The sequence below is a fragment of the Miniopterus schreibersii genome (assembly GCF_964146895.1).
Source record: "Miniopterus schreibersii genome assembly, chromosome: 8".
NCBI lineage: Eukaryota > Metazoa > Chordata > Mammalia > Chiroptera > Miniopteridae > Miniopterus > Miniopterus schreibersii.
In genome coordinates, this window is record NC_138109.1 from 20,607,620 (window position 1) to 20,620,193 (window position 12,574).

The 12,574-nt window shown below is 49.7% G+C and overlaps 1 protein-coding gene across 2 annotated transcripts in view; it reads right to left on the reverse strand.

Annotated features, from left to right (window-relative positions):
* Positions 1-12,574, reverse strand: part of STK40 (serine/threonine kinase 40) — a 37,915-nt gene that overhangs the window by 12,743 nt on the left and 12,598 nt on the right. Inside the window, exons 2-6 of one of the 2 annotated variants that reach the window (XM_081144921.1) lie at positions 5,895-6,014; positions 4,097-4,182; positions 3,588-3,731; positions 1,356-1,583; positions 621-673 (exon numbers count right to left, since the gene is read on the reverse strand). In XM_081144921.1, the coding sequence (XP_081001047.1) occupies positions 621-673; positions 1,356-1,583; positions 3,588-3,731; positions 4,097-4,182; positions 5,895-6,006 (623 nt within the window). In that variant the 5' untranslated portion in view covers positions 6,007-6,014. Of the gene's footprint in view, positions 1-620; positions 674-1,355; positions 1,641-3,587; positions 3,732-4,096; positions 4,183-5,894; positions 6,015-12,574 lie in introns of both variants that reach the window. The other variant, XM_081144920.1, reaches the window with a different exon arrangement.

The window sequence follows — 12,574 nt, forward strand, 5'->3', positions numbered from 1 at the left end:
AGCTCTCCTCAGGAAACCTGCACGCACATCTGAGTCTGGTTCCTGGGAACTTGACCTATTTTGCTCATTTGTCATTCCTTCACCCATTTGTCCTTTTTTTAAAAAATATATCTTTATTGATTTCAGAGAGAGGAAGGGAGAGGGAGAGAGACATAGAAACATCAACGATGAGAGTCCTTACTGATTGGCTGCCTCCTATACACCCAACTGGGGATTGAGCCCACCACCCTGCGTGTGCCCTGACCAGGAATCCAACTGTGATCTCCTGGATCCTAGGTCGATACTCAACCGCTGGGCCATGTCTGGCCTGGCTATTTGTCCATTTTGATAGTCATTTATAGAGCACCCACCAGGCAACACCAATGAATGGACCAGGGAGGATCTTTGAACTCCTTCCCAGAGCTCTGTCTCTGGCCTTGAAGACTCTCCTTCCTAGCAAGCATCACACTCCATGTGGCAAAAGCAAGTCTCCCAGGCCACCACTGGGGTTCCTGGGAGAAGCAGGCTGTTTTGAGCCAGAATCCCCATGGGAATACTGTAGGGTATAGGGTAGTTTGTAGCTGCAGCATGTAGCCTGTTCCAATGCCAAGGTTACCTCATGAAAGAAAAGCAGATCTCACCTCTTATTGAGCACCATGTTCCCGAGCTTCAGGTCTCTGTGCACAATGTTTTTCTGGAAGACAACAAACACCTGGTTTGTACTGTGAAGGTGAGTGAGGGCTGGAGGCGGGCCCAGCCTATAAGGTATTTGGGAGGCAGGAAGAAGCTCTATAACATGTCTTTTTAGGATCCTGCCTTGATTTGTAAGCCAGACAGACCAGGACCATTCTAGGCCTCATAAGCCATGTGTACGAATGGGGTAATATGCGAGGCCAGGCAGCCTCTGCCCCACCCAGGGCGGTTTCCTAGCTCTTTCTCTCCTCAGGGCAGCAGCCAGTGGGGAACCCAGTCCTTTCTCCACCTCCATCAAACATCTTATTGAAAAACCAAAAAAAACCCCCCAAAAACAAGCATCTGCCTGCACCTGGAATGAGGGATGAACTCTCCTGACTCTGGTAACCAAGTCTGCAGGCTTGGCCTGCAGACGCTATGTGCCTGCAAGAGGCTCCTCTAGGTTCTACTCGGCTGCCTGTCTGGGCACCCGCTCCCCAGGATTGTGGGCTGAGGCCTGCAGCACTGTGCCTTCCCAGGCCATACATGTCATCCAGCCATTTTCCTTCTGCACATTTCCGGCTGCAAAGCACACCTGGGTGAGGGTGGGACAGAGCTGCTTCCACTCAGAAGCAGCAGGAAGGATGGCTTTCTGTGGCTCGTGGGGCCCGAGAAGGAGGGGCTGCAGAAGGGCAGAGCCTCACCTGGTGGAGAGCTTCTACCACGCGCACCACATCGTAGAAGATGACCACGGTCTCCCGCTCGCTGAGCCTCTTCTCCTTGATGACGTAGTGCTGCAGGTTGATCAGGTCGGCGGTCTTGTCACTGAAGTCGTGAGCACAGAGGCAGTCCAGAACAAGGCAGATACGCTTCTTCATCTTCTTAACCATGCGGCTGGATTCTGTGTCCTCAACGATTTCACATGTACGGTCCTGGGAGCAAGGGGGCAGATGGAGCTGGGGCCAGGGCTTTGGGACTCTCCTCTGGAGCTGGACACACAGAGCAATGAGGGAGACTGGAAGAAGTCTGTGTGCGTGTGGGCGGTGGAAGCCTGAGGCCTGGGCAGCGTGGACCATGGGCCGCTCAGCAATGTTTGGCTTCCCGTGTACCAGTGCCAGGCCGAGCAGGGGGTGAGGTTACATTAGCTCAGGTACAGGCTTCACGCTTTGATCCTAATGCAAAGGGTTTGGATCAGGGCTAGGCATTTAAAGCCAAAGGGCCCCCTGAGCCCAGTGTACAGGCTGCAAACCCAGGGCGCTGGACATCCCCCTCCCTTATGGCACTCCAGGGATCCCAGCAAGGACCACTGTACACTTCCTTCCAATGTCCAAGACGGTGGGTGTGAAGTGGTTTGTGTGTACAAGGCAATTGCTTTCACATGGAAGTGGGACTCTAGGGCAGCCAGGGAACAGTGGATAAGAGTATGGCTCTGGCCCCTGATGGCTGGGTTCCTACCCCAGCTCTACTTTGTCCAAGATGTGGGCCTGAGGCAGTCTCTGGCTCCTCACAGGTTACTGAGAGTAAGACAGCCCAGGCTGAGTGCTAGTCCCACCCCAGCTAGAGCTCAGTTGGTGGGCAATGCTACCAACACTGCAGTTTTAAGTTCTGAATCCATTTCCTTACTGAAAAGGTACTTCAAGATAAGAAACAGGTACAACATGGGGACTCTTATCCTACCAGCTTGAGGAGGCCCTTGATGTCATCCCCTGTGTCTGGGGAACTTCCAGGGACTGAATATCCACACCTCCTATTCTCTCTTCCCCAGAGACCCAACACAGCGCCTGGCACGTAGGTGACTCTAGAAAGACTAATCATCCAGGCTCCCTCATCCAAAATGACATAAACCAAGGCCCAGCTCTGGAAGCTGGCAGAAATGAAGTATAAGAAATCACAATCACCCTCAGCTTGGCTTCATGTTTACAGGAAACACTAATTTTCAGAGTTCCCTAATGATACTGAGTGGCCTGTAATTGCACACCTCACAATAAAGACCTTGGTGGGTGTATGTGTGTGGGGTGTATGTGTGCAGGTGGGAAGCATTCTAATTTATTTTATTTCAGAAAATCAAGCTGACAAGGAGTTTTTATTGCCATCATCAACCATGACAGTATAAAAGGGGCAACTCGGGGCTTTGTGCATTCTCATTCATCTTCCTACCCACCCTACAAGGTGGGCATTGCTACCACTGAGGCTTACAGATGAGGAATCTGAGTGACTTGCCTGAGGCCACACAACCTGAACCCAGTACTGCGGGCTCTAAAACCTGTGTGCACGCCCTGACACCAGGCTGCCTTTCATATACCAGGTCCATTCAGTGCATCTGGCTGAGGGCGCTGCAGAGGCTCTGCTGGGTCCTGATCAGGAGGCCTCCTGGGCACCCGACCTGCTTCTTCACTTCTGGAGACACAATTTCAGCTTTGCCCCGAGGAGGGCTCTTTTCAGGGTACAGGTTGCTAATTGGTACCTTTCCTAAGGGACCTGGAACATCAGAGCACGGGGGCTCAGGGACGCTTGTTGAACAAACTGGAATGCCTGGGTGGGCAGAAGGGCTGTTGGTACCAAAACAACTGAGGTGGCTCCAAGGGCCTGTTCTTCCTCACACCCCTCCCTTCCACCCTGGTCTGGCCAATTCCTGACAAAACAGTAGAAAGAGCCTGTGTGTCTTTAAATGACTTGCTGCTTTCCTCTTTTCCCAGAAAAATGGCTTTTCAAAGAAAGGCTGTAAGATGTGAACTGTGTGTCTTCCAGCCAGGCTGCAATCAGCACAGCAGGAAAAGTGCAGGGCTGGTCCAGCCTGACCTCCTTGCCCAGGAAGTCCTGGTGCACCCAGCACACAGGGGTTGTAAGGGTGAGCTGCTCAAAGTACAGATTTAGCCTCAGAAAGTGCCAACCCAGGATAGGGGATCAGAGAGAGGAGGGGACAGGCAGCCACTCACCTGGAAGAGCCCGTGGTGGTGAACCACGCCATCCTGCGTGTGGAGGAGGGAGAGCAGAGAGTACTCGGTGTGTAACAGCATCTTGCCTTGCCTCTCCTCTTGGCTTTCTATTCCTTGGTCTCCCCTCTCCTCAAGGGTAAGGATCTTTAGGAAGGCACACACACACAAAAAACAACAACCCCAAATAAACCTTACTTTACAAAGCAGAATGACCAGAACAGGAGAAGCAGGGGTCACGCTCTACCATGCAATACTTGTACACACACTCACACACACCCCTCTGAAGTGAAACACTTTTTCTTAATGTGACAGCAATGTAATTTATGCACAGACAAAGCTCATTAAATTAAGAGTTGTTCAGACAGGGGCTGTGAACTTGATTGCTTCTCAGAAAGAAATGGTGCCACTCTTGCTCACAAGTGGTGCAGGTGCGAAGGGAGAGAAAAGGGAGCCAGGCTGGCAGGATGGCCCTGAGTCCCCAGTACCCCAGCTCCTGGTGCCTCACTTACCTTTAGTTGATAGAAGTCATCTGTGCCATCTTTCCTCGCCAAACACTGCACAATGCTCGGCACCGGGGAGTTGCCCAGACGGGGACCTGCGGCACAGAGAGCAGCTGGCTTACTGCTCAGAAGCCCTATCTTGGCACCATGTCACCATGTGGTCTTTGGCTAGTTTCTCTTCAGGCGGGCACCACAGTTCACATCCACTGAACTTGCCCCACAACGTCTCTCCTGGTGGAGAGTTCTCGTGGTCTTCCCTCCAAAAATGGAGGATATATGTGCGTCCCCATGAGGTACACCTGGCTTTTACAGGCACGTTTTTCAAAAAGAGGGATTTTCAACAGGGTGCAGGCTGAAATCTCTGAGGAGCATGTGTCAAAAAAGGAGCTCCCTGCTGCAGCCTGCCCTTCTGAATCAGCAGCTCCAGGGTGAGGACCCAGGAAGCTGCAGCTCTCACAGGTTCCCACGGTAGTCTGATAGAGCCACCCGGCCCTGGCCCAAGTACCAGCTTTTGGGAACTTCTGTATTTCTGGAGAAGTATACTGCTTGTTGTCCTGTGATAGCACCCTGTCTGAACTCTCAGAGCACAACGCAGATACTGTCACCATGTCACTGCGGTCACTGCACTGCTAACAACCCTTCACAGTGCTCCAATGCCCTTAATATGCAATTAAGACTCCTTTTTGGACCTCTAAGGCCTTACATGATTTGGTTCCTATCCATCTTTCTAACTGGTTATGTTTCCCCACCACACTCACCCCACTCTAGCTACACTGGCCTCTTAATTCCTAAGACATTAAGCCCTTTCTGCCTCTGGGCTTTTGCATTTGCTGTTCTTTCTGTCTAGAATGTTTCCCCCCTGCTTTTCACACGGCTGGCTCCTACTATCCTCAGGTGTCAGCTCAAATGTCACCTCCTCATATAGAACCTTCCCTGTCTACACTATCTCCTGGCCCTTCTTACTTTCACATCACCTTGTTTACTTACTTAAAGGCACTGACCACCCCCAGTGATGAGTCGTGTGTTGTTTACTGTTTCTTTTTGCAACTAGAACGTTAAGTTCTGTGAGGGCAGGAACTTGCCTGTCTCATTCGCTGCTGCATCCCTGGCAAACAGCACAGATCTGGCCTGAAGTGGGTACCACTGACTACTTGCTGAGTGACTGGAGCTGGAACTATCCTGTGGCCGTAAGTCCAAATGCTGTTCTCCCAACAAAACTCACACCCGCCTCTGGCTGCCAGGAGAGTAGGGTCCTCAGAGCCCACCCCACCTGCATCCCTTGAGCATAAACAACCTGGACTTGCTGGGCCGCTAACATCATGCAGAAAGGCCCTGCTTCTCCTCTGGACCACTGGGAAAACACAATTCTACAGGATTTCTGTGTCAACTTTACAAGAAGTTTCAGGGGCTATACTGAACGCTTTGTGAAATTAATCGTGCCCACCAAGAATGGTCCAAAAAGTAACTTGGATGATGGCCCTTGGGATCCATTGCAGCTTGTGTGTTTCCTGTGGGTGAAATCCTAGGAGAAGAAATAGTTTAGCTCTCAGCTAAGACTGATCTAAGGCTGGTGCAGCTACAACAAAAGTGACAAGTCTTGGTACAGGGCGACTTAATGCTGAGGATCTTCACTGGCATAAACAGACTCTAGTTAAGGTGGTAAAGCTGGGCCAGATGGAGGCTTGGTCAGGCCCCCCATGTGGTGGGTGTGACACTTCACTCTGCATGTCCACAAGTCACACTGTGCATGCCAGTGCGCCCTGCCCCTGCCCCCAGGACCCCACTAGGCCGGTGGGGAGAGGCTTACCCAGGATGAATGGTCCAGCTCTCTTCGCATTATTTCCAGAAATCCCACTTCCTAGAGCCTTCGCCCTGGCCGACGTTTCCCCAGCTCCTCTGTCTGATGCTCTCCGCTTCATCCTCAGCTCTAGACAAGACAGAAAGAGCCCCTCTCACTGAGCAAGTCAGTGCATTTCCTTAAGCTAACCCAGCCTCCAAGTCTCTGACTTGGGGATGCGTCACACAGCTGCTGCTGCCACCCCCTCCCCCTCCCAGAGGAGAACTGAAGGTTCCTGGTGACAAAGAGCCAGGGCTCCTTTACTTGGGACGAATTAGGGGCTCAAGGTGGGTGTACTTCAAAGTAGCATGTATTAGCTCCAGAGGTGAGCAGCCCACTTGCCTCAAAGGGGCCTGTCAAATGCAGAGAGAATGCTGGGTTTTGTGCAGATGCAAATTGGGATCCCCCAGAGACCACCTCCGAGAGGAGAGCTGGCCAGGAATTGACTATTCATTCCCAAAGTGAGGCCTTCCCCCAAATACCTACAGCTAGTGGCTGAGGACACTGATTCCAGGGTCCCACACTCCACCCCCAATGCTCTGATTTCTGCTGTGTGGTTTCAGATGTGTGACTGGGTGGGGGCCCTGGGAAATGGCAGGATGAACATAAGGCCCAGGGATTATGCCCACGAAATGTGCAGGTTACTGCCCTGAGGATCTCCTTGCTCCAGCTCCCCTTGACCCTTATGCCCCCTCAGATGGAAGAACAACCCAAAGTTGTCAATGGGGGTGTGTATTTGCTTTCTCTTGCCTTTCTCCTATTTTCAAAATTTTAATTACTTTTAATCCTCATCTGAGGATATTTTTTCCATTGCTTTTCAGAGAGAGAGAGAGAAACATCAATGTGAGAAGGACACATCGATTGGTTGCTTCTCGCAGGTGCCCCAACTGGGGCTGGGGATTGTGCCTGCAACTGAGGTACGTGCCCTTGGCTGGAATAGAACCCTGGTCCCTTCAATCCGAGGGCCAGCGCTCTAACCACTGAGCAAAACCGGCTAGGGCTCTTTAATTACTTTTAAGAAAAATACTGTGCAGTTAGGAGCCAATGAAAAGACAACAATGGAGGTCACGATCACTTTGATTTTCCCAGTTCCTATCTCCTTCAGGGTTAAAACAAAAGGTTGACACAGGAGCCAGATACTAGGAGACATTAATCTCTAGACTTAGACTGTGAAGAAAAAAAAGAGTGACTCCTTCCAGCTCTCTACAGTTAGCACCTTGGGAACACAGCATCCTGGAGGTGGGATGAGGAAACAGATGTACATAGGTGAGTTCCACAGAGTGGGCAGAAGGCTACAGGGATGCCCAGGGAAGCCGGGCTGCCCAATCCCAGGAGAGGCCCGGGCCCAGGTCATTCTAGTCAGAGGGACCTGGGTGAGCAAATGTACAAAGGTAAGAAATGGCACATAAGCAGCCAACTCTGAACAGTCTGTGTTGCTGGAGTGTATAATGTGCAGCAGGGAGTGGAGAGAGGTGACCCAGAGAAGGGGCCAGGGCCACATCTAGGGGACCTGATGGCCACGTCAGGAATGAAACCTTTAGAGGTGAACATTCAGCCCTAAACTTCTATAATTTTTTTCTTCATACAAAAGTAACTGGCATTCTCTGCAGAGACATTAGAAAATACAGATATGCAAAAATAAGAAAATAAAGTAGCCGTGACCACCACCAGATGTAATCGCTGCTAACATTCAAGCAGGCTTTCCTGTGTGTGCTTGTATGGGTGTGTGCTCACAGTGTTTATTATTGCAAAAATTTGGACCACTCTGTGATACCATTTTGTAAGCTTCATTTTCTCCCACCTAAAATACATTATGAGGGTGCATTTTATGGTATGTGAACTCAATAAAGCTGTAAAGAAAATAAACAAAACACTATTATTAACATTCCTGCCTGAAAGTCTTCTTCTGTAGCACCACTTTAAAAAAAAAAGTCTATTGATTTCAGAGAGAGAGGAAGGGAGAGGGAAAGAGAGAGAGAAACATCAATGATGACTCACTGATCCGCTGCCTCCTGCACGCCCCCTACTGGGGGATTGAGCCCTCAACCAGGGCATGTGCCCTGACCAGAAATCGAACAGTGATTTCCTGAACCATACATAGGTCAATGCTTAACCGCTAAGCCATGCCGGCTGGGATGCTGCATCAGCTAGAAATAGCTACCCAGTCTCCTTGGTAAGAATATATCATGATTTATTGGACCGCATCCCGATTCATGGACATCTAGAGTCTTTTTTTTTAAAAAGTTGATTTTGGAGAGAGAAAGAGAAAGAGGAACATTGATTAGTTGCCTCCCTCACACGCCCCAACCAGGGCATCAAACAGGAAACCTGGGCATGTGCCCTGACCGGGAATCAAACCAGCGAGCTTTTGGTGCACGGGATGATGTCCAACCAGCTGAGCCACACTGGTCAGGGCGAGTCTTGCCATTTAAAAAATATTTTTATTAACAGTCATATACCTACATCTTGGTATACTTGTCTCTCTCCCTCAGGATCAACTCTAAGAAGTGGAATTGCAGGGTCAAATGGGGAGCATGTTTTATTTTTATTTATTTATTTTTAAAAATATATCTTTATTGACTTCAGAGAGAGGAAAGGAGAGGGAGAGACAGAGTTGAAATATCAATGATGAGAGAATCGTCACTGATCAGCTGCGAGCCCGCAACCCTGGCATGTGCCCTGACCGGGAATCGAACCACGATCTCCTGGATCCCAGGTCGATGCTCAACGGCTGAGCCACGCCCGGCCGGGCTGGGGAGCATATTTTAAAAGGTGTTTCACATACACTACCAGGCAGTTCTTAGGGAGGCTGTGTCAATTTCTATTCCATCAGCAGTGTGGGCGAGAAAGTCCCAGGACTATGTCCTTATTTTTAAAGACTGCCAATTTGATGGGCAATAAAAAGTATATCACTGTTTAAATTAAGAATTCCTTAATTATTCGTGAGGTTGAACTAGTTTTACATGCTTCCTGGTTGTATGTATTATTTTAAAATGAACTTTCAGTTTACATTTTTTTCTCTCTCATCCGAGGATATTTTTTCCAATCCTTTTCAGAGAGAGTGGAAGGGAGAGAGAGAGGAACACATCGATTGGTTGTCTTTGCACGTGCCCCAACCAGGGCCAGGGATTGAGCCTGCAACGGAGGTATGTGCCCTTGGCCGAATCAAACCGGGGACCCTTCGGTCTGAGGGCTGACACTTTAACCACTGAGCCAAAGCAGCTAGGGCATCCAGTTTACATTTTTTCTATTTTTTAATGCTGTGTGTATTAGTCTTATTGGCTTTTAGGAACTATTTATATATTAAGAATATAACTGACATAGGATGTCGTTTTTCTTAATCTTTTAACTTTTTAAAATTAAAAAATGGTTACATGTTTATGTAATTAAGTAGTTCTCTTTTCCTCTAGTTAGTTTTTGCTGTTATTCCTGGAAGGCTGTCTCTACCCTGAGAGCAGGTGTAGGTTCACTAGTTAGGCTAATTTAAATCTTCACATGCTGCCATTCTGGCCCTTGTTCTTAACCCCAGGAGACTGACTCCACGCAGTGAACTGGAAGTAGGAGAGATGGCCTGAGATACTTCTAGTCCTGTCTGCCAGGCTTGCTTCCCATCAATTCCCGATTTGTTTCAGAGCTGTGCCACTGAGGAGCAGGCCTGTGATTTCATTCTGAAAGAAGCTGGGACAAAGTAACTCAGTAGGCCCTGACAGTCCCCAGATGGAGCAGAAGCCATGGTTAGGCTCAGCCATGACTTCTGCTAAAGCTCATGCTAGAAGCAGATTCAAAGTCATTCATACAAAACCAGGGAAAAATAAAACCACTTCTAGACTTAAAAGCTGGGCAGTAATGTATCTGGAACAGTATTCCTGTTCTTTGCCCAGCTAACTTCTATGCATCCTTCTCAGTTTAAATATCACTTCCTCAGAGAAGCCTTCCTTGATATCCCCACCACTAGCGGGTCCCAGTTAGTCTCACTTGGTATCCTGTAAGTTTCATTCATAGCACTTTTCATATTTTGTGGTTCTGTATTTATTTGTGTGTTTATATGCTTAATGCCTTCTCCCCACCACTAGACTAAAAATTCCATGAGAAAAGAATTTATAACACCATTGCACCCCAAGTGCCTGGCCCAGCAGATTCTCCATAAATGGCTGGATGCCTTCCCTCCAGTTGCTGATGGTTGTTACCAGGTCAGCAGCTCCGTGCTGGAGCTGCCCCTGCCCTAGTGGATAAGCTGGTTTCACGCCACTCTGGCTCTGTCCCCCTTCTTTTCCAGGGCACCAAGCCTCCCCTCTTTTCCTGGTTCCCTGGAGAGCACGTGGAGGTCTCATCATATCTGTGTAGATGCTGCCTAGGCGCCTACGCACAGGCATGGTCTAGACAACAGTTTGCTGTGAGCAGCTGCAGCACAGACAACGAGTGGGCTCAGCCTGACCCCACCCACCCCACTCAAGATTCAACTCAAGCAAATGGCATGGGAACTGCTCCAAAATGTAGGCAGACAGAAGGATGGGAGCAGACGGGCAGGGAGAAGGAAAAGATGCTGCTGGCAGGGGGAGTGGTAGCAAGGCTGCTTCCCTTCCTGAGCATCCCTTCTTGCCATGCAGAGCTGGCAGGAGCAAAGGAAGCAGCGTGAGGAGATGGGCCTGGAAAAGCAGAAGCTGCTGCAGGCTCACCAGTGAGGTTAGCAAAGAACCCCCCCCCAAGGACAGGCCCTCCTGTCCCTCCCCTCCCGCTGATGCACAGGGAGGGTGTGCCCCACTTTCAAATCCTCAAGTTCTGCATTCAACCTCGTCCTAGGCTTCTTGCTCTGGGTTCCTGGAGAGATGGGTGACCCTGCAAACCAAACCGGTAAAGGCAGAGTGCAAGGGCAGTGCCCACAAGGAGCAAATGGGGCTCTCAGCACGGTGCAGCACTTGCTATGTGTGCGTGTTTGACAACAGCAGCTGATAGCCGCTTCTCTTTGTGTTCCTGCTAGGAGCGAAAGGACTGTGCCTACCCTGCAGGATCAAGCTGAGCCGAAGCCGTCAATGTTCAAGCTGTCCCTGTCAGCAGCCCCTATCCCCACCCCCGTGTTTCCTGGGTCTGTCAAAATAAAACAAATAAACAAAAAATTCCTGAGCTGTGCAGGCTTCTGTCTTCTGGATTTTACCTCTGGCCGTGCCTGCTCAAAGCAGGCCCCTGCACCTCTGTCCAGCCCACCTGGCACCTGGAAGTGCACGCAGAACTCCCAATCACCCCTGGCTTCAATCCTACCTGCCACATGTTTAAGGGGCTGCGTGTCCAAACCCACAGCAGATCCCAGGAGGAGGGCAGAAAGTCTCTGCCCACAGGACACTAAGGCAACAGGAGAAAGTGGTCAGAGCAACATGTGTTGGTCTTTTACCTGTCACTAACAAAGAGAAACTTTTTTTTTAAATTCTCATTCCAGGATATTGTTTCCATTGATTTTCTAGAGCGTGAAGGGAGGGAGGTAGGGGAGAGAGGGAGAAGGAGGGAGGAAGAGAGGAAGAGAGGGAGAGAGAGAGAGAGAGAGAAACACTATGTGAGAGAGACACATCAATTTGTTGCCTCTTGCACACATCTGACTGGGGCCAGGGATTGAACTTGCAAGCGAGGTTGTGCCCTTGACTGGAAATCAAACCCGAGACTCTTCAGTCCACAGGCCGCTGCTCCAACCACTGAGTCAAATCAGCCAGGGCAAAGAGAAACTTTTTAACAGCACTTGGGGGGTGAAAGGACTGGGTGCTCCAGCTGTCCTATGCTTGGCCCCATCCTATGACTCAGGCTGAAGGGATCACCATCTTGACCTACATAACCCAACTGGATGGGAACCTCTGAGTCAGAGGTTTGGAGTGAGCCAAACCCAGATCGAAGCCCAGCACTGTGACTTAGTAGTGATGACATCTTGGATAAATTACTTGTTCTGTATCTTCAAAATGGTGGGCAATACCTACCTTCCAAGGTTGGTCTAAGGAGAGAGTGAGATAGCCCACACCACAGGCTCAGCAGAGTACCTATTGGCATACTGTAAGCATATGATGAATTGTGCTACTGTTAGCTTAAACATGGTAGTTTTTAATTTCTCCTGTCCAAAAAGAAGTTAGGTACTGAGTTAGGGAGGTGAGGAACAAAAGGAAGGTAACCAAATTAAAGGCTTAAGAGACCTTAAACCTGTTTTCTGCTGGCCTGAGACTATAGGCTGGGGGTCTGCTGGCCAGCCTGAGTGACATGCTCAACTCAGTGTGGGGAAGAGCAGAGGCTTGGGTGTTAGCTGAGCTGCTGAGGAGTAGAGGGTTATGGGCAGGGCCAGGTGCACATCTGCAGTAGAGGACAGAGTACAGTGGTCTTGTGGGCCAACGTGAGCACCTACTCTTTTGGGCAGAGGCACACAGCATCTCATTGTCTTGTTTTGTTCATTGGTCTCTGGGGGAAGCAGAGGCTGGAGCACCAGCTGGCAATTACCAACTTGGGGCACAGTAAAGGACATCCAGGAGGATGAGGCCACCCCAAATGATGGAATTAAGACCTAGTGTCTCTAGTCCAAGATCTCCTGGAGCAGGATTCGGGAGGGGGACAGAGCACATATACTGGGCTGTAACTTTTACTATCTAAGAACATAACTTTCGTCATTGTCTGCAGTTGTCAAA